The sequence below is a fragment of the Heliangelus exortis genome, chromosome 2 (genome assembly GCF_036169615.1).
Source record: "Heliangelus exortis chromosome 2, bHelExo1.hap1, whole genome shotgun sequence".
NCBI classification, from domain to species: Eukaryota; Metazoa; Chordata; class Aves; order Apodiformes; family Trochilidae; genus Heliangelus; species Heliangelus exortis.
The window spans coordinates 147,328,977-147,348,652 of record NC_092423.1 but is presented as its reverse complement, the minus strand read 5'-3'; the positions used below and the strand labels follow the sequence as shown (position 1 = coordinate 147,348,652).

General features: G+C 50.5%; 1 protein-coding gene across 8 annotated transcripts in view; it reads left to right on the top strand.

Moving 5' to 3' along the window:
- PTP4A3 (protein tyrosine phosphatase 4A3) overlaps positions 1-13,342 on the top strand; it is a 54,420-nt gene extending 41,078 nt beyond the window's left edge. For 7 of the 8 annotated variants that reach the window (XM_071738504.1, XM_071738507.1, XM_071738509.1 and 4 more), the window contains 4 exons: positions 1,626-1,718; positions 7,064-7,194; positions 7,745-7,819; positions 8,636-13,342. In XM_071738504.1, coding sequence (XP_071594605.1) covers positions 1,626-1,718; positions 7,064-7,194; positions 7,745-7,819; positions 8,636-8,753 — 417 coding nt within the window. In that variant the 3' untranslated portion in view covers positions 8,754-13,342. The remainder of the gene's footprint in view (positions 1-1,625; positions 1,719-7,063; positions 7,195-7,744; positions 7,820-8,635) is intronic. The other variant, XM_071738511.1, reaches the window with a different exon arrangement.
- The last annotated feature ends 6,334 nt before the right edge of the window (positions 13,343-19,676 follow it).

Below are 19,676 nucleotides of genomic sequence, written 5' to 3'. Positions count from 1 at the left end.
GACCTGGAGGGATTTATAATGCCCTGCCTGGGAACCCTGCCAGGAGTTAGGGGGGGCTTATGGCTCTGTGTCTGTGGTCTGGGGGTGAAGGATTTCATCTTTTTATCAGTGCCTGGGGAAGAGGCAGCATCCTGCAGGTTTGGTTAAGCCAGCACAAGCAGCTTCTGCTTTCAAGGAGGTGTTTTGGGGGTTTGCTCCATTCATGGGAGGACTTGAGGTTGTGCGTGAGCCTGGCAAAAAAGGTTTTTTGGCTTACACCTCAGCCACTGTGGGGTCTGGTGGGCTGAGCTCAAGGAAACACTCCCCGTGCACACACAAAAAAACCAAGTGGGATCACCACTGGTGGCTCTGAGAGCTTCAGGAAGGTGGTTGGGATTTGGGGGTGGCCACCCCATACCCTGCATGAGGCACACGAGGTGATGAGGAGAGCACAGTGGGGAGGGGGAAATTCTCCTTTGCTCCAGCTTCTGAGATTTTTGGCTGAGCTGCCACTTGAGATGTGGCACACAGGTGCAACACAGGGAAGAAAGGAGATGCTGGGGCCTTAACACAAGGACATGGAGCTGTTGGAGCAAGTGCAGAGGAGACCACAGCAATGATCAGAGGACTGGAGCAGCTCTCCTATGGAGCCAGGCTGAGAGAATTGGGCTTCTTCATCTTGTAGGACAGAAGGCTCTGGGAAGACCTTATAGCAACCTTCCAAGACCTGAGGGGGCTACAGGACTTTTTACAAGGGCACAAAGTGACAGGACAAAAGTTAATGGCTTTAAACTGAAAGAGGGGAGATTTAGGTTAGACATTAGGAAGGAATTCTTTCCTTTGAGGGTGGTGAGACACTGGCACAGGCTGCCCAGAGAAGCTGTGGCTGCCCCCTTCCTAAAAATGTTGAGGGTCTGGTTGGATGGGGCTTGGAGCAATCTAAACTAGTGGGAAGTGTCCCTGCCCATGGCAGGGGTGTTGGATCAGGATGATCTTTAAGGTCCCTTCCAACCCAAACCATTCTATGAGTCTAGGGTCACTGAAGGGGACACTCTCACATGATGCCCAGTGGGGTCAGTTCACCAGCACGTAATCTGGGGCAACCCCCACAGCAGGTGATAAACCACACTGGAAGCTGCCCAAGTCCCACACCCAGGCCTGCAGCATGTTGGGAGTGGTGACAAGACACCCTGAGTAACCTGTAGGATGCTGTGCACAGTCGGGGGGGTACCCTCCAACTGCCCCAGCCACCTCCAGGAATTTCTGCAGCGGGAGCTGAGACCTCACTGGGCACACATATTTTCTCCTTTGTGGAATTTGCATCCTTTTCAGGATGTTTCTTTAGTCTGGGTTGTAAAGTCCCTGTCGTAGGGACAATTGGAGCATAAAAATTAAGGTCATCCATTGGCACTTGTGACTCCAAGGTGTTGTGAAGGTCCTGGGCAAAAATCCTACAATAGCTGTGTAGCTTTGGTCCCCTTTTGGACCACAAAGGGTTGTACTGAAGGGTCCAGAGATGGGGCACAGTGCTATTTCAGGGTCTGCAGGGGTCTGTGTGGTTGTAGCAGGGCTTGGATGTGGCTGGGTTAGCTGAGATATGACTGCCAAGAGTTCATTCAGACCCCTCCTTCTTCTTCCTTCCCCAGGACCTGAAGAAATACGGTGCCACCACGGTGGTTCGGGTGTGCGAGGTCACCTATGACAAAACCCCCCTGGAGAAGGATGGCATCACTGTAATGGTAGGTGGGCAGCACTGGGGTTGGGGGGGTTCTGCCAAACACCCCATTTCTGACAGACCAAGGGCACCGTGCTTGCAATGGTGAGGCCACAGCTTGAGTCCTGTGTCCAGTTCTGGGCCCCTCAGCTCAGGAAGGAGATTGAGGTGCTGGAGCAGGTCCAGAGAAGAGCAAGGAGGCTGGGAAGGGATCCAGCACAAGTCCTGTGAGGAAGGGCTGAGGGAGCTGGGGGTGTTCAGCCTGGAGAAGAGGAGGCTCAGAGGAGACCTCATCACTCTCTACAACTCCCTGAAAGGAGGTTGGAGCCAGGGGGGGGGTCAGGCTTTGCTCCCAAGCAGTAAGACAAGAGGGCATGGACTTAAGATCTGCCAGGGGAGGTTTAGGTTGGATATTAGGAAAAAATTCTTTCCAGAGAGGGTGATCAGACATTGGAATGGGCTGCCCAGGGAGGGGGTGGATTCTCCATCCCTGGAGGTTTTTAAGAAGAGATTGCATATGTGGCACTCAGTGCCATGGTAGTGGATCAAGGTTTGGACTTGATGATCTCAGAGGTTCCTTTCCAACCTGGCTGATTCTGTGAGAAGGGTTTGAAGCCCCACTTCATCCTTGGGGAGAGGCAGGTGAGCTGCCTGCTCCCCAGGCTGAGATGGGGTTGGTGCTTTTAAAAAAGAAAATGCTGCCCACACAGCCGAAACTGTGAGTCAGGAGGGCTGAGTCAGCAGCTGCCCTCCCTGCCTGGCACTCAGGCTTTGAAGCATCCCAGGGATGAGAGCACCCACATGGAAGATGAGCCTGGTTCCTGTGACCCTCAGTGTTACCTTATCCAGGGGGTGGTGGTGAAGGCTTTCTGCTCTTCCTGGAGGTGGCTGGTGCAGCTCTGGAAGGTGGAAGGGAGCAGAATAAAATCAAGGAGGCAGAGACAGGCAGCTGCCTGGGCTGCATCTTGGCTGATAAGTGATTGGAGCTGATGATGTCAGGTGCTATAGCCCTGCCAGGGATTTGAGCTCCAGCTGGAATGGAGGCTCTGCTTGTTATTTAGGGAAGGGTTTGGAAATGCCTGATGTCTCCTGGGTGGTCCTCTGTGTTTAGGTCCTCTCTATGTAGCTCCCTCTGTGTAATGTGTATCCTCTAGAGAGAAAAACAGCAAATATTCATCAAGGTTATATCAGATCCTCTGTCTCAAGGTGCAGATCTGTCTACCTACAGTTGCAATGTCTGTACAAGATCATAGAAAATAATTTGAATTGGAAGGTACCACTAAAGGTCATCAAGTCCAACCCCCCCTGCAGTAAGCAAGGACATCCCCAACTAAGTCAGGTTGCTGAGAGCCTTGTCAAGCCTCACCTTGAATATCTCCAGGTATTATATATCTTACAGAGAAACACAGCTGTACCCTACACAAAGGATCATGTTCTGATGAGGATTATAGGATCATGTTATGATGAGGTTTACAGGATCATAGGATGATGTTGTAGGTCATCTCTGCTCTGTTGCAGGCCAGATTTTGCTTTTTACCCTGTTTCTGGCTGGAGTCCTTCATCCTGAGTTTCTGTGCCTAAGATACACATATCTTATCTAGAGAGATATCTGTCTCTGGGGTGTGTTTTATATAGAGATATTGATATCTGAGATAAAGAAACTATGCAAGATACTATATAGAAACTATGTAGTTTATAAGCTATGTACTTTATATATATCATACAGTCTTCTATATATGGAAACTGTACAAGATACAGAGAGCAGTGTTTCCATCCTGTGTACCTATGGATAGATACAGCTGTGCAGATACAGACGTAGGTATTTATGTGTATATATAAATATATATATATATTTATGTATGTATATATACATGTATATACCTTTTTCAAATACATAAAACAGAATCACAGAATGGTTTGGGTTGGGACTTTTGAAGTCCTGCAGTGAGCAGGGACATCTTCAACTATACCAGGCTGTTGAGAGTCCTGTTCTACCTAACCTTGAATGTCTTGAAATGGGGCATCTACTTAGGGGATTTTGGACACCTCCTCTGCTTTTGGCTCCTGCATATTCCACAGGGGATCCTGAGTAATCTCTAGAACTGATGAAGAAGACTGAGTCATGCTGGATCCAGGTGTCCCATGCTGTGGACATCTGCTTGGAGACCACACTCAGTGATGGCTTTGCTGTTGTCAGTCCTCCAGGCCACACCACCTGGAAAGCACTTGGTATTGAGGCAGCTTTCCCAGTAGGTCAGAAATGGAGGAGAAATCCTCCTGGGAACCCAGTGTTGTGTGTGCTTGGCTGTAGGAAGGTTTATGGGACAGGATGGACGTGGACCACTCAGTTGTTTGAGCTGTTGTAAATTAGGGAGGTGCCAGTGGGCAGACCCCATAGCTGGTATGGCTGGGTGAGTGAACTCATCAGGTCATTTTCAACCCAAGAACACAGCCAGCAGTGCCTGGCTTGTGCATCATCTCTTCCAGGCTACATCCTCTCATGTTTTTGTCCTCTGCCCATGTCCCCCAACAAGACCCAGCCTGAAGGTGCTGCTTGTAGAACAAACCCCACTTCACAAAAAGGACTTTTTCATCCTTTAGAAATGATCTGAAAAAAAGAGGTGAAATGCTGCCAGGTGAATTCACACCAAGATTTTTCAAGTGAGTTGAACTCCTCCAAAACTGAAAAATGTGTTAAAATTAGCAGAAACCTCCATACAAGCCCATCTATTTTTTTTTTTTAAGTTCCCCGTTTTTGTACAGGGAGTCAGTAGATGGATATATATTTTTAACTGAACTACATTTATTCATGTGAGAACTTAGCATATTTCAGAGCCTAGTGATTTTACAGTAATATAGAGAGTAAGAGGTGCTCCTTCTAAAATGCTCTGCAAACTCTATGTCCAGCAACATTAAAGTATGCTCATTCCCAGGCAGAAGAGCACAGAAAACTACACAAAATTTCACCTTGAATGGAGTGATCTGTCACTATCCCACTGAGCTCTTTATATTGACCCAACTTCATTTTTTTTTCCTTTTTTCTTTCAGTTTGCAGAAAATTTTGAAGCTTTTTCTTTTTCATCATTGGTGCTGGGTTACCAATCATGATCAGCCCCATGGAGAAGAACTTAGGGGGGTTACTGGTGCATGAGGAATTGGACATGAGCCACAATGTGCACTTGCAATCTGGAAAGTCAATAATTTCCTGAGCTACAGCCAAAGAATTGTGGCCTTTAAGTTGAGGGATGTGATTCTGTCCCTCTGCTCTGCTCTGGTGAGACCCAGCCTGCAGTGGGATGTTCATCTCTGGGGATCCCAGCAAAGGAAAGACATGAACCTGTTAGGGTGGGCAATGAAAAAAGAGCTTATTTACCTTTACTTCTGTAAATAAAGGTGGAGAGAGTTGGGGTTCTTCAGCCTGGAAAAGGCTCCAGGGAGAGCCTGCTGGTCTGCCAGTATATGTAAAAAGGGCTTATAAAAAGATGGATGCTTTTTGGCCAGGCTTGTAATGTCAGCTAAAGGGGCAACAGTTTTAAACTGAAAGAGTGGAGGTTTAGATGGGACATAAGGAAGAATTTTTTTTACAATAAAGATGATGAGACTTTGGAACAGATTGTCCAGAAGCTGTGAATTCCCCATCCCTGGAAGTGTTCAAGGCCAGGCTGGATGGGGCTTGGAGCAACCTGGTCTATGGTGGGAGGTGTCCCTGCCCATGGCAGGGGAGTTGCAGCTTTGAAGGTCCCTTCCAACCCAAACCATCCTATAATTTGGTGATTTTGTGACATGGTTTGTGTGTCATCCCTGGTGAGGGATGGCTGAAGCAGTGCTTTCCAGACACCACAGGGAGGAGATGACCTTGTAGGATGGTCATGGGCTCGTGCTGGGTGGGTGGGCTGGCTGGAGCATTAGGGCACCCCAAAGCCCAGCACTTTCCTTCCTTAGCAAAGCCACACTGAAATCCCTTTAGGGGTTCCAAGATTGAAGTGAAGCTCAGCAGCTTCTTTTGCCATCTGTCACCAAGGGTGACTCAGCACAGCAGCTTAGTGACTCACTCCTCAAACATGAGGATCCCAGCCCCGTGATTCCTGAGATCACTGAGCCACATCACCTCCAAGTGATGCTTCTCTGCCTGCTCACTCTTCTCCTGCCAAATCTATTTTGGGGCAGAATTCCCCATTTTGGGAGAGGGATAGAACTTTGAGTGGCTACTGGTGCTGGTGAGGGGAGACTCTCCCTTCCCCAGAGTGCTGCAGGGATCACAGGCAAAGGGGGTGACACTTTTCCCCCATAGGAAAGGAACTCAGGGCTGGGGAGTGCTTAGTGCAGCAGCCACTTTGCACAATTCATTACTGAGCTCCAGAGCTAAATCCACACAGCTTGAGGATGATGCTTAGAAGAAGACAGGCACACTTTTTTTGTCCCTTAAGAGCTTTCCCTGAATGATGCTATTTAAATGGCCCTATTGGGAGAGGTCTCCCTCCCTTTAGCTCTCTCTGGGACTGTGTTGGGTAACCTCAGAGCATCCTTTTGGGGTGGTGTCTTCACTTTCACTCCCATGTATTGCAGCAAGCTGAATTTTGACACCACGTCAGACCTTGAGATTTCATCCATAGAATCATAGAATGGTTTGGCTTGGAAGTGACTTTCAAAATCATCCAGTTCCAGCACCCCTGCCATGGCAGGGACACCTCCCACTAGACCAAGTTGCTCCAAGCCCCATCCAACCTGGCCTTTGACATTTCTAGGAAGGGGGCAGCCAAAGCTTCTCTGGACAACCTGTGCCAATGTCTCACCACTCCCACAGGAAAGAATTTCTCCCTAATGTCTCCCCTCTTACAGTTTGAAACCATTCCCTCTCCTCTCACTCCATGCCTTTGCAAAAGGTCCCTTCCCCCCAGCTTCCCTGTAGCCCCTTCAGGCACTGGAAGATGCTCTTAGGTCTTCTCTTAGAGCCTTCTCTTCTCCAGGCTGAACAACCCCAACTCTCTGAGCCTGTCTTCTTAGGAGAGGTTGGACAGAAGCTGGTGGGGGGAAAGTTGGGAGTTTCAGTTCCTCAGACCCCAACATGGTCACCCAAACAGGGAGGAGACAGGCGATGGCCACTCTAGTCCAGAGGCAGGAGGACAAGGGGACCATGCTGCAGGTACTGTAGGTCCTCTTGAAGGCTGAACCTGTTCTTAGGAGATGGAAGGACCCAGACCTACAGCTGCTACATCCCCATGGAGCTGCACTTTTTCCTAGCACACACATCCATCTCCGTGCTGCCAAGGCTGATAACTCTGTGACCCTGAGAGAAAAACAATCCCCAGCCTTTTACCCCAAGCTGACAACAGACAACACTGACAGTGTTTCTCTCTTCCCCCCTTGCAGGACTGGCCATTTGATGATGGAGCCCCTCCTCCCAGCAAGATAGTAGAAGATTGGCTCAACTTGCTGAAGACCAAGTTCTGTGAAGACCCCGGCTGCTGCGTGGCCGTGCACTGCGTGGCCGGCCTGGGGAGGTAAGTCAGATCCCATCACCCCTGCTCCAAACACACCCATGAAGGGAAAAGAGGGAAAACCCTTCCTGCTCTCCTCCTTCCACCTTGGAGAAGGCTTTTGGAAGCAGTGGAGACCTTAGTAGGAAGAGGTATTGATGGCTGCTGGGTGCTCTCCTGCCGGTGCCCCACTGGGATATTCCTTATCCTAAGACCTCATTGTGGAAATATTGCAAAACACAACCAGGAACCACAGTGTTCCAAGAGTCCCATGTTTTGCTGTTTCCCCCCCCAACACACACAGGTCAGCATGTGTCTGTGCATCCACTCTTCCCATAGATTTGCCTTCAAAATTCTCATGCTCCTTAGAAGAGCAGCAAACAGCGACCAGCCCCTAAAATCAGCCGTTCTTAAGGCAAAGGGCAAGAAAATGCAGCCTGAAAGCCAGCACTGGTGATGGCCCACAGTGACAAAGTTACAGCCCTGTGGTGTGTGTCCCCCTGTCCCCTTGGATGGGACATCAGCCTCTGGGCTGTATGGCTGGGGGGTGACCAGCACTGCCATTGCCTTTCAGAGCTCCCGTCCTCGTCGCGTTGGCCTTGATCGAGAGTGGGATGAAGTATGAGGATGCCATCCAGTTCATCCGACAGTGAGTCAGGGAATGGCTTGGGTTGGGAGGGACCTTAAAAGATCATCTAGTTTCAACCCCCCTGCATGAGCAGAGATACCTTTCACTAACTCAGGTTGCTCCAAGCCCCATCCAGCCTGGCCTTCAACATTACCGGGAAGGGAGCAGCCACAACTTCTCTGGGCAACCTGTGGCATTGTCTCACCACCCTCATAATTAATAATTTCTTCCTAATATTTAATCTGAATCTCCCCTCATTCAGTTTAGTGCCATTCCCCCTTGTCCTGTCACTCCATGCACTTTTATAAAGTCCCTCCCCAGCCTTCCTGTAGCCCCTTCAGGTACTGGAAGGTGCTCTGAGGTCTCCCTGGAGCTTTCTCTTCTCCAGGCTGAGTTGAGCAATATTTTAATGTCAGGGGAGAAAGCAACCTCAGGTGCCTCAGTGCTTTCTTGGAGATCTGGCATTGCTTTTATCCCATTTTCATGGAGCAAAAGGGGAATCAGCACCAAACCACCTGTGCCTTTGTGTTGGGGCTTCATCAGGGATGCAACCAGAAGCATCCTTGGGACTAGGTTGGCATCCACCCTGTTTCATCTCCCAGCTCTTCATGTCCTAAGACTCACAGGCTGGATGAGCAAAAAAAAAGATGCCAGGGTCAGTCCTTGCCTCCATCCCAGGAGGAAGCTGCGGCCTCCAAAATCTCTTCCTGCTCCAGGCTGGGACAGCTGCGGGGGGGAGAGGGGAAGAGTTTTCAGCACCCTGATAGGGGTTGGTATGAGGTGGGAGGTCTTCTGCTGTCACATTCCAACCACAGGGGTCTTTGTGTGTCCCTGCAGGAAGCGCCGAGGAGCCATCAACAGCAAGCAGCTGACCTACTTGGAAAAATACCGACCAAAGCAGAGACTCCGATTTAAGGACCCTCATAACCACAAGAACAAATGCTGCATCATGTAACCTCAACGACCTCTTGCCAAAATCCATGCACACAGACACCCGGGCACTCCCACCCATCCCTCCCACTCACCCCCCACAACCCCTGCCCCAGCCCCACAGCCCCTACCCCCCCACTGCCAGGGCTGGGGTAGGTTTGGGGGGGGGCACGTGGGTCACCACCACCACCACCACCCTGTTCCAGCACCCACAGCTCGGTTGTCTTTCTGGAGCCCTGAAAAAAGGCTCTGCAGTCGTGGCCCCAAGGAGGGAAGGCAGCACTGCCCTTGGGGTTAGCAGGCAGTGAGCTCACCTGAATGTTCTTCGTCGCCTTCCTCCTCCTCCTCCCTTCCCCTCGCACTGAGAGGGGTGGGTGGAGGGGTCCTTGCTTTTGGGGTCATGCAAGCAGGGCTGGGCCAGCTGAGAAGGGATGGGGAGCAGGAGGGCTGGAACACCCCTGGAAAAATCCTTTCCTGCCTCTTCCCTATAAATAAGGGCTGCAGCACCAGGGATGGAGGTGGGGTTGGAGCAGTGGCCTTGGAGAGGGAAGGTGGTGATGGCAAGTAGAGGTGAAGGGCAGCTTGGTGCTGGCCCTGTGGCCGTGGGAAGGGCTGAGCTAATTCCCTCCAGCACCATTCCCTTTCTCCTGGCTCTTCTCCCTCTTCCCTGTCTCCTTGTTGCCTTGATGCATCAAGGTGGGGCTCAGTGCAGCCAAGGCAGAGGTGCTGGGAAGCTCGGGGACCATGGCAGGGCTTCGAGGCACCCAGCTTTGCCAGGCTGCAGGGTCAGCATTGGGTCCCCCCCAGATTGTGGGGTGCTCTTATTTATAGCTTCCAAATTCAATGCACGGGGTGGTGGGTTCTCTGCTGTCGTGTCCCCATCACCCCACTTCTGGCTGAGATGGCCCTCGGGGACACAATGTGCATCTCAGGGCACGTTCATGCTGGCAACCTTTGCCAGCTGAGGGGCATGGGCTGCAGCTTTCCAGGGGGAGGATTTTGGGTTCTCCTGGTAAGAGCACATCACCAAACTTTGCACCTGCCTTTCCCACGTCTCTACCCCCAAACCCATCTGAGGTGCTCTCAGATCCTACCTGCCCCCTGAGCTGGGACATGAACCATCTCTCAACTTTGCCTTTTGAACGCTTGCAGCAGCTGGAGCAGTGGGCACGTAGGGGGTGTGGGGTGGTATTTTTCTTTTGAAAGAAGAAATTTGCTAATTAAAGGAAAAAAAAAAAACTTAAAAAAAAAAAAAAAAAACAAATCACAACAAAAAAAAAATTCCAACCTGTTTGTCTTCCGCACGTCCTCTGGCCTTTCTTCTCTCCCATTGCTGCCCAGGGGAGGCCAGGAGGTGACCCATGTCACCCCAGACCAATCCCTGGCACCAGGTCACAGCTGCCTGCTCTCCAGTGTCACCAAGGGCATCCGTGTAGCTCAAGGGATGCTCCAGGATCCTTTGGCTCCCTGCTGCTCACCCCCTGAGCCACAGAAGATCACAGCTGTTGGTGCCAGGAGGGTTTGTCAAGCAGTGTCTGGTGGGGTTAAACTGCCCAGCCTGAGATGCCCTCAGTGCTGCCCTGTGTTGGTTATCTCCAAAGGGTTGTGTGCCTTCCAAAAAGGACCTGCAGAAGGGCAGGGGACAGCTTCCTGCCACGACCCAGGCAGAGGAGGAGCTTGGAGCCATTTCCAGCACCACTCCTTCTCTCCAGATGGAAGCAGGGTGCACAGCAGGGATGGCCATCCCATGGGACAGACCAAGTGCATGGTCCCAGGGCTGTAAACACCTCAAGCTTGTTCAAGCCCCCCCATAGTGAGACAGCCACTGTCCCCTTGAGTTTCTTCTTCCCCATTTCAGGCTGTTGATTCTAGTGGTTGGTGTCCCTGCCCATGTCAGAGAGGCTGGAATTAGATGATTTTTAAGGTCCCTTCCAACCCAAACCATTCTGTGATTCCTGTGTCTCATGGGGAAGGCATCAGTGGTCAAAGGGTCTGTACTGGTTGGGATGGGTGAGAAATAGGACTGATGAAAAGGTGTGGTCCTGTATCAGAGCAGTCCCACTGGGTGTGCCACCATCCCCTTCCTGCCCTTCCTGCCCTGCTGCTGCTACAATAGGTGCTGCTTCATCCCCAGGGGCAGCAGGAGGTGGCTCAGCATTGCAACAGGGACAGCCCCAAATCCTTCTGAGCCAGGAGACCTCACAGCCCCTCGTGCTCCCAGTGCTCATGGCTGTGCCACAGCTCGTGAAGAGTTTAGGATAAAGAGATGGGAACTATTGCTTTGCAGGCTTGGAGATGTCCTGGCAAGAGGTAGAGAAGAGTTTTCCTTGCCCATGCTCACAGGAGCATCCCACAGCAGATTGTCCAGGACAAGCATCAGCCAGATGCTTTTGGGTTTGGGTCAGGATGGGAACAAATGAGCTCGAGTTCAGCCTCCTTTGGCCATAGGAATTCTTCACCTTTTCCATGCAGGGTTTGGTGGTGGAGCTGCTGAGAGCACACTGAAATCTCAACTTGGTGTCTTGTTTTGGGCTTTGCAGTGCTCCTTCACTTTTTGTAGCATCAACCCCACCACTTTAAACACAGGGAGCTTCAGGTGTAAGAGCAGCCCTTGACTTGGTACAATCCATGTGGCCAAATCTGGTTGGCAGAGTGGCATCTTGATACTCTTCAGTTTTGTGAGTCACTAAAAAAAAAAAAAACCAAACATCCAAACCATGCTGCTTTAATTGTTGTATTTTTTTCCTTTTTTACTTCTTCTAATGTATCTGTCCCCCCTGCTCTGGAACGTGGTCACCTCCCATGTGGTGCTTCATGGACAGGACACCTTCTTGCATGGAGGACTTGACCAATTTCCAAGGTTTCTCTTAAATTGGGCTGCCAGATATTTGGAATTTTTTTTTTTTTTTATATGGACTTGGTCTCCTGCCTCTGGGGTACCAGCTCTTCAATATTTCAGCCTAGAGTTACAGAAACCTAACAGGCTGGGGAAATGGAGGGGTCTTCCATCTAGATTTTGGGTTAGAAACCTCAAAGAAGAGCCCAGTTGCCTCACAAAGACCTTGGGACAGTTGGGGAAGAGGGAAAGTTGAAGCTCAGTAGCACTGGAAAGAGGCCTAAGCATCCAAGGACTCATGGTTTGGGCTGGTTTTGGTGTCTGTCCTTGGACACTAATCCTTGTTTCACCTCAGATGCCAAAATATTGTCGAGAGAGCCTTAAAAATCTGACATATTTACCAGTTCTGTTATTTCTCCACTTGTCCCCATTGGGTCTGGGCAGATGTCATAGGAAACAGAGACTCCCAATGGCTTTGGCTACAAACCAACCACCTTATCCTGCCCTTTTCTGCAGAATCAAAGGCATCAACTGAATTTTATACCTTCTCACCCCTCTCCAACTCCCTCACCCCCTCTGGAAACCCATAATTTGCAGGGCCAGGGCTCCAAATTGCTGGTAAGAACTTTGGAGAGCCAAGGGATGGCAAAGCAGAGATGCCCTAAGTGTGAACCAGGAGCTGCTGGGCTTCTCCCAGGAATCAACCATGGCTGAACCTTACATGGGGGAATAAATCGAAGCAGGAATTCATAGTTGTGTCCTGGTGACACACTGGTGACACACGTGTGTCCTTGTCTGCATCTTGGGGACCCAAGTGTCCCTTCTGTTTCCCAGTCAGATGGAGCACGTGGTGGGGGCAGCAGTGGGATGGAAGGAAGGCAGGATGGCTGTCACACGGGGCCACCTCTTTTTATTGAAGAAAAGGCTGGGGACATTTAGTTAAAGGTTTTGCTTTTGGTAAATTCATATTCTTGAGTCTTGCAGTGGGGTTGATCCTGGTGCTTGGGCTGAGAGCTTCGGGGGAGGAGGTGACATTTCCTGAGGAACCAAAGAGCCTTGCTCTGTCTACAAAAGAACGAGTTGCTTTTCCCCCCCCCCCCTCCCCCCCCCTTTTTAATTTTTTATCTTTTGCTTTTTTTTCTTTCCCTTTTTTTTTTCTTTTTTTTGTTTTTTTTCCTCCATTGGGTCTCTTCAGTTTTCATTAGTCCCAACAGGAAAGCACACAGGGAGATTTCCTGACTTCCAGGCAGTTTTCAGGACCTTCCATCCCATCCCCTTCCATGCAGGATGGGCAGGTGCAGCTGGGGGGGTGGATTTGGATGGGATACTGATGGGAAAAAAATGTGTCTGGTTTCTTTGCTCAGTGGAGGATCACGGGCAGGCTGCAGTCATTCCCTTGGAGGGGGGGGGGGGTTAAGGGAGCATTTTTCTTCTCTTTAGACTACAATCTCCCAATGAACTCTCAACTTCCCTGCTGTTTCTTTCTGTGCAAGAAAACTGCATATTTTCCTTTTCAATTCCGTGGGCAATGGTCGTAGTATGTAGATTAAGCCCAGATGACTTCTTTTTATTTTTATTTTGATTTTATTTTATTTTATTTTATTTTATTTTGGTCTGAGCCATAGCTAAATTATTATACCCAGTGCTTTTTGTATCAGGCGGCATCACTTTGAATATGCAGATGAGGTATAGGATCTTGACACTTTATAGCCTTTTTAAAAAGAAGAAACTTGTCTGTTTACTTACGTCTTGTGTAAAAAAAAAAAAAAAAACAAAAATGTATGCCTTTTAGTAATCACTTTTTTTTTTTTTTTTTTTTTTTTTTTTTTGAGTTTTATGAAATTAGGGTGGTTTCACTCCAGCAGCAAAATAAAAAAAGCGTTCACTGTTTTGTACCCATCTGTGTGCTCTGTGCTGGCAACGGGGGAATTGTCAAGGTGGGGGAGGTAAAGGCAAATTCTGGCCAAAGGTCTGTGGAGGAAGGAATGCACAGTGAGGTTCTCTTCCCTGGAGACAGCAGTCGACTCCTGTCCCATCCTAAATGCATCCCAGCTACATTCCCCACCCATCGCCTGGGTTATTTTCCTCCTCTCCTCTCATTCCCCTTTTCTGGAAGCTCCCTGGAAAGAGAACAGAAGTGGCTGGGAAATGGGGAGAGCCACAGGGCCACAGAGATGATCAGAGGGCTGGGGCAGCTCTGCTTTGGGGCCAGGCTGAGAGATTTGGGGTTGTTTCAGTCTGGGAAGAGAAGGCTCTGGGGAGATTTTAGAGCACCTTCCAGTGCCTGAAGGGGCTACAGGAAAGGTGGGAAGGGATTTTTTTACAGGAGCATGGAGTAGTGCGACAGGGGGGGAATGGATTTGAACTAGAAGAGGGGAGATTTAAGGTAGAAATAAGGAAGAAATTCCTTTCTGTGAGGGTGGTGAGACACTGGCACAGGTTGCCCAGAGAAGCTGTGGCTGCCCCATCCCTGAAAATGTTGAAGTCCAGGTTGGATGGGGCTTGGAGCAACCTAATCTAGTGGGAGGTGTCCCTGCCCATGCAGGGGGGGTTTAAACTTGATTATCTTTAAGGTACCTCCTGACCCAAACTATTCCAGCATCCTATACTGCAATTAGGTGATGGACTGCAGCCAAATTAGCTAAGAGCCTGTAAGAGGTGTGCAGGGCAGAGGGAATTGGTCTGCACAGTGTCAAGGCAGGTGCAGGAGGCCTTGGGATGTACCCAGGGGTTCACATAAAGCCTTGTACCCCCCGGGCTGCTCTCTGTCCCATCCAGCACAGCCACTGCATGAACCATCCCCAGTACTTCCTCAGCAAAGCAGCATTCAGGTCCTCAGCAGTGCTTGCCAGGCCAGGCAGTGCCCCACATGCAGCATCACCCCGTATAACCACCATGATCAGAGGAGGGGCAGAGTGGATCCAACCATCCCCACAGCATTTACTCCCAGTACAAGTGAGGTCTTCTCCAGAGGAGGGTCTGGCAGTGAGGGGATCCCAGGGCATTGCTCCCTTCCCTGAGTGTGTCATAGGTTTGAAGTGTCCTCCCACCTCATCACCTTGCAACCAGTGGCATGGGCAGAGCCCACACTCTGTGTCCAAGCTGATGGAGTTGGATAAAAAGTGCTGTCAGGCTCAGAATCATAGAATCACAGAATTGGCTGGGTTGGAAGGGACCTCAGAGATCATCAAGTCCAACCCTTGATCCACTCCCGCTGCAGTTCCCAGCCCATGGCACTGAGTGCCACATCCAGGCTCTTTTGAAATATTTCCAGGGATGGAGAATCCACCCCTTCCCTGGGCAGCCCATTCCAGTGTCTGATCACCCTCTCCCTAAAGAAATTCTTTCTAATGTCCAACCTAAACCTCCCCTGGCACAACTTGAGACCTCTTGTGCCCTCTTGTCTTGCTGAGAGTTGCCTGGGAAAAGAGCCCAACCCCCCCCTGGCTCCAACCTCCTTTCAGGGAGTTGGAGAGAGTGATGAGGTCTCCCCTGAGCCTCCTCTTCTCCAGCCTCAACACCCCCAGCTCCCTCAGCCCTTCCTCACAGGACTTGTGCTGGATCCCTTCACAGCCTCCTTGCTCTTCTCTGGACCTGCTCCAGCACCTCAATCTCCTTCCTGAGCTGAGGGGCCCAGAACTGGACACAGGACTCAAGCTCTGGCCTCCCCAGGGCTGAGCACAGGGGCAGAATCCCTTCCCTGGACCTGCTGGCCACGCTGTTCCTGATCCAGGCCAGGATGCCATTGGCCTTCTTGGCCACCTGGGCACACTGCTGGCTCATGTTCAGCTTCCTGTCAATCCAAACTCCCAGGTCCCTTTCTGCCTGGCTGCTCTCAGCCACTCTGTGCCCAGATGATGGCAGAGATGCCTTTTATCCCTTGTGGAAAGAGCTGAGCAAGGCTGTAGGGTGCTGTTGGACAAACTGCTCTGCTAGGGCCCTGAAGAAGCCTTGGTTAATAAATCATGGCATGTGAGAGGCTGAGGACTCAAGGCCACCCATACGGTGTGGCAGCCCTTGTACCAAAAAGACACCAAATACCTGGATCAGCTGTCACCAACATTTCTGGGCTCTGGCACAGAGCAGCAGGAGGAGGGACCAGCTCCTAAATATGCATCACCCCCTGGCAGGAACCCACCTGGCAGGGACACCTGGATCAGGAAAATCTGGAGCTCACTCCACCCCTGGATGGAGAGGGCTCTGTAGGTCTGTAGGCACAGGTACAGGAACATGGATCACCCAGGGGTGGGTTTTGCCCCAGGAGCTTTCCCTGCAAACAGCAAGGAGGGGAAGGAAAAACTCTTTGACTTACATGACCCACAGAAAGGGTTCAGAAAGGGGATTCTGCAAGTGAGCCCACCTGGAGCACTGTGTCCTATTCTGGAGACCCCAACACAAGAAGGACCTGGAGCTGCTGGAGTGAGTCCAGAGGAGGCCAAAGAGATGATCAGAGGGATGGAGAAGCCCTGGTATGGAACCAGGCTGAGAGTTGGGGTTGTTCAGACTGGAGAGGAGCAGGCTCCATGGAGACCTTAGAGCATCTTCCAGTATTTGAAGGGGCTACAGGAAAGATGAGGATAGACTTTTGACAAGGGCATGGAGTGATAGGAGAAGGGGGGGTGGTTTCAAACTGAAAAAGGGGACATTTAGGTTAGACATTAAGGAAGAAATTCTTTTCTGTGAGGATGATGAGACACTGGCACAGGCTGCATAGGTAAATTGTGGATACCCCATCCCTGGAAGTGTTCAAGGCCAGGCTGGATGGGGCTTGGAGCAAGCTGGGCTGGTGGGAGGTGTCCCTGCCCATTCTGGGGGGGCTGGAACTGGATGAGCTTTAAGGTCCCTTCCAGCCCAAACCGGTCTGGGATTCTAGGATTCTGGGATTCTTGGGGGTCTGTGCTGCCCTCCCTGAGCAGGACCTGAGGGCAGAGATTTGTTTCCAAGGTTGGAGAGAGCAAACATTTGAGTGGCAGGAGGGGGAGAGGCTTGCAGGGAGCCTGGAAAGGGCTGAGTCACTTCAGCATCAGCAGCCAAGGAGAAAGAGAGGCCAAGCAGCCACCTGGGGCTTTGTCAACCCATCCTTCAGATTAAAAAAAAAAAAAAAGAAAAAAAAAACCTGAGAGCTGACAGACAGCCTCTCCCTCCCACAGCCCGCAGCCAGAGAGATCCCTGCAAAAGCTGAGGCTGTGGAAAATGCCCTTCCCTGGCTGCAGGTGCTGGTTTCTGTTGCAACATCTCCCCTGGGGCAGAGGAGGCTTTGTGGCTCTCCCACAGCCTCCAGGTCCATGTCACAGCCAAGTTGGAGCTGGGTCCAAGGACCTGGGGGTGGGAGAGATGATTAGAGGAGCCTTGATGGGAGGAGGAGGATGCAGGATCTGCCTCTGCCTGGCAGAGATCCCTGGGGTGCTGGCAGCTGTGGCCAGGGACTGACTCCCCTCCAGCAGGGCATCTCGTCTGGGTATCAGAAATGAGAAGCAAAGCATTGAAATGAGCTTTGATCTCCAAGGCAAACAGCACCAGCTTGTTTTGCAGGGCTCAGGCAGAGGATGGCCAGGCAGGTTTCGGGGTGCCCAGTTCAAGGAACTTGGGTTTTGGTGGGTGAATGCTCAGGACTCTAAATTGGGGCCTTCAAAAAGGAATAACATGAGGAGTTACTCGGTGCTGGCAAACACCAGGGCCAAAGGGCTTTCTAGGACATAGAAAGGACCTTTCTGGGTTGCAAATCTGCCAGGCTGGGGGAGGAAAGAGCTTGGAAGAGCAGAGAGACACACGTCTGTCACTGCCCTCTTGGAGTCCTTCTGGTTTCCAGTCCTCAGCATGCTACATCTGCCATTTCCATCCTGGGAGGGGTTCAGAATACAGAGATGAGCAACTGGGCTGGACCACCTATAGCTGACCCAGCTTTGAGCAGGAGACCTCCTGAAGTCTTTTCCAACCTGAATTGTCATAGAATGACAGAATGGTTTGGGTTGGAAGGGATCATTGAGTTCCAGTCCCCCTGCATGGGTAGGGACACCTCCCAGTAAACAAGATGCCTCCAAGTTCCATCCAACCTGGACTTGAACACTTCCAGAGATGGGGAATCCACAATTTCCTTGTGCCAGTGTCTCACCACCCTCACAGGAAATAATTTCTTCCTAATGTCTAGCCTAGATCTCCCCTCTTTCAATTTGAAACCATCCCCCCCTGTCCTATCACTCTGTGGCCTTGTCAAAAGTCCCTCCCCAGCTTCTTTTTTTAGTCCCATCAGGTAATGGAAGGTGCTCTAAAATCTCCTTGCATCCTTCTCTTCTTCAGGCTGAACAACCCCACCCCAGAGGTGTTGTAGCCCTCTGACCATCTTCCTGCCCTCCTCTGGTCCTGTGGTGATGCCAGCAGAGAACACAAAATCCTATGCAGCTCATAGAGTGGAAAACTGGGTCACTAAAAGAGACCCCAGAGATGTAGTCCCCTCAGGGCCTGAACCTTCTCCTGACACTGTAAGTCCCTGCTCCAGCTCCTTCTGTTATGGTCAAAGTCTCCATAATTATAGAGGGAATTGCATCCAGACTCCATGCTCTCCACATGGACAACCCAGTGTCCTCTCTAGAGTGTGGACACCAGAACCAAATGTTGAACCCAACATCAGATTCCACCTCAAGCTGTTCAATCCTCTCCCTACACCCACCCATTACTCACCCTGTCCTCTATTTTCTACTGAGAGGGCTCCTGCCATGGGGTGCAGATTCCCCAGATGCAAAGCCCCACAAGGGGGATGTCTCTGGCCCCATCAGCTGTAACCACACAATCTCTCATGCCAAGAAAAGCTCAAGCAGCAGCCATCCACACTTCAATCCCTCAGCTCCCCACTGGCTCCTTTTCCCCAGGGATGTCACTTTTCCAGCCAGCTGGGCCAAGCTCTGCATGGAGACAGCTTCCTACTGAGAGGGACTGCCCAGTCTCTGTGGCTGCCTGTCCCCTTCCACCTCATTTTTCTCTTTTTTTTTTTCTCCCCTCCCAGCTTCTTCAGGGGCAATTTTCCCTTTGTTCCCAGCCTAGATTTGATCCTAGGATTCTCCTCCCCCCCAAGAAAAAGGCTCAGTCAATAGCTCTGACCCACTGGCCATCACGTTTTTCAGAAGAACTGTCAGGGAGCCACCTCTTTGCTCATTTAACATCTGATCTGCTGCTGTGTGATGCTTCTTTTCCCCCCACTGGGACACCACACTGTACAAATCCAACATTTACCATCACTGATGTTCCCCAACCATCTTTACCATCCCAAAGGATGAAACTAAGTTGGTACAAGATCAGTTTTCAGTCTGTGGCATTTATTGTCTTCCTGTCCTGTCTGTTTTCAAGCATCAGGTTCTCGATCAGGCTGTTGTTATTTAGCAATCAACCTGTTATTATTAATCAGCCTGACATCACTCCTAGACATCTCTGGCCCATCAATCCTGCTCAGCAGGCTCCTGAGGCTCAGCACTATGTTCATGTGGGTATTGGAGATCAGAAGATATTGGCCCGTGCATCAAAGCCTTTGCATCTTCCAAGGAGCTGAGCTCTCACCTTCCTTGGGCTGAGCCTGAAACACCTGCTTTTCATCCAAGAACCACCTTCCTTAGTACACGCTGCAGCTTTTAGGAAAGTTCAGGTAGAAGATACATATCATCAGGGAATAATTTGGGTTGGAAAAGACCTTTAACATCTTTAGGTCCAGCTGTTAAGCCTGCACACTGCCAACCCCATCACTAAGAAATGTCTCTCGGCAAAGTCTCTCTCTCTAGAAGTCTGGTAAATCTCTCCAGGGATGGTGACCCTACAGCCACCCTGGGCATCCTGGGCCAGTGCCTAAAAACCCTTGAAAAGGTAAGAAATTTTTCCTAATATCCAGTGTAAACCTTCCCCAGCACAACTTGAGGGTCTCCTCTTGTTTTATCACATGTAACTGGGGAGAAGAGATCAACCCCCACCTCACTCCATCTTCCTTTTATGAACTTACAGAGAGCAAGAAGCTGTCCCCTCATCCTCCTTTTCTCCAGGCTCAACATCACCAGTTCCTTCAGCTGTTCCTCATAGGAATCAAAATCAAATTTTTGGTCCAAAATGTGAGGCATCTTCTTTTTGGCACCG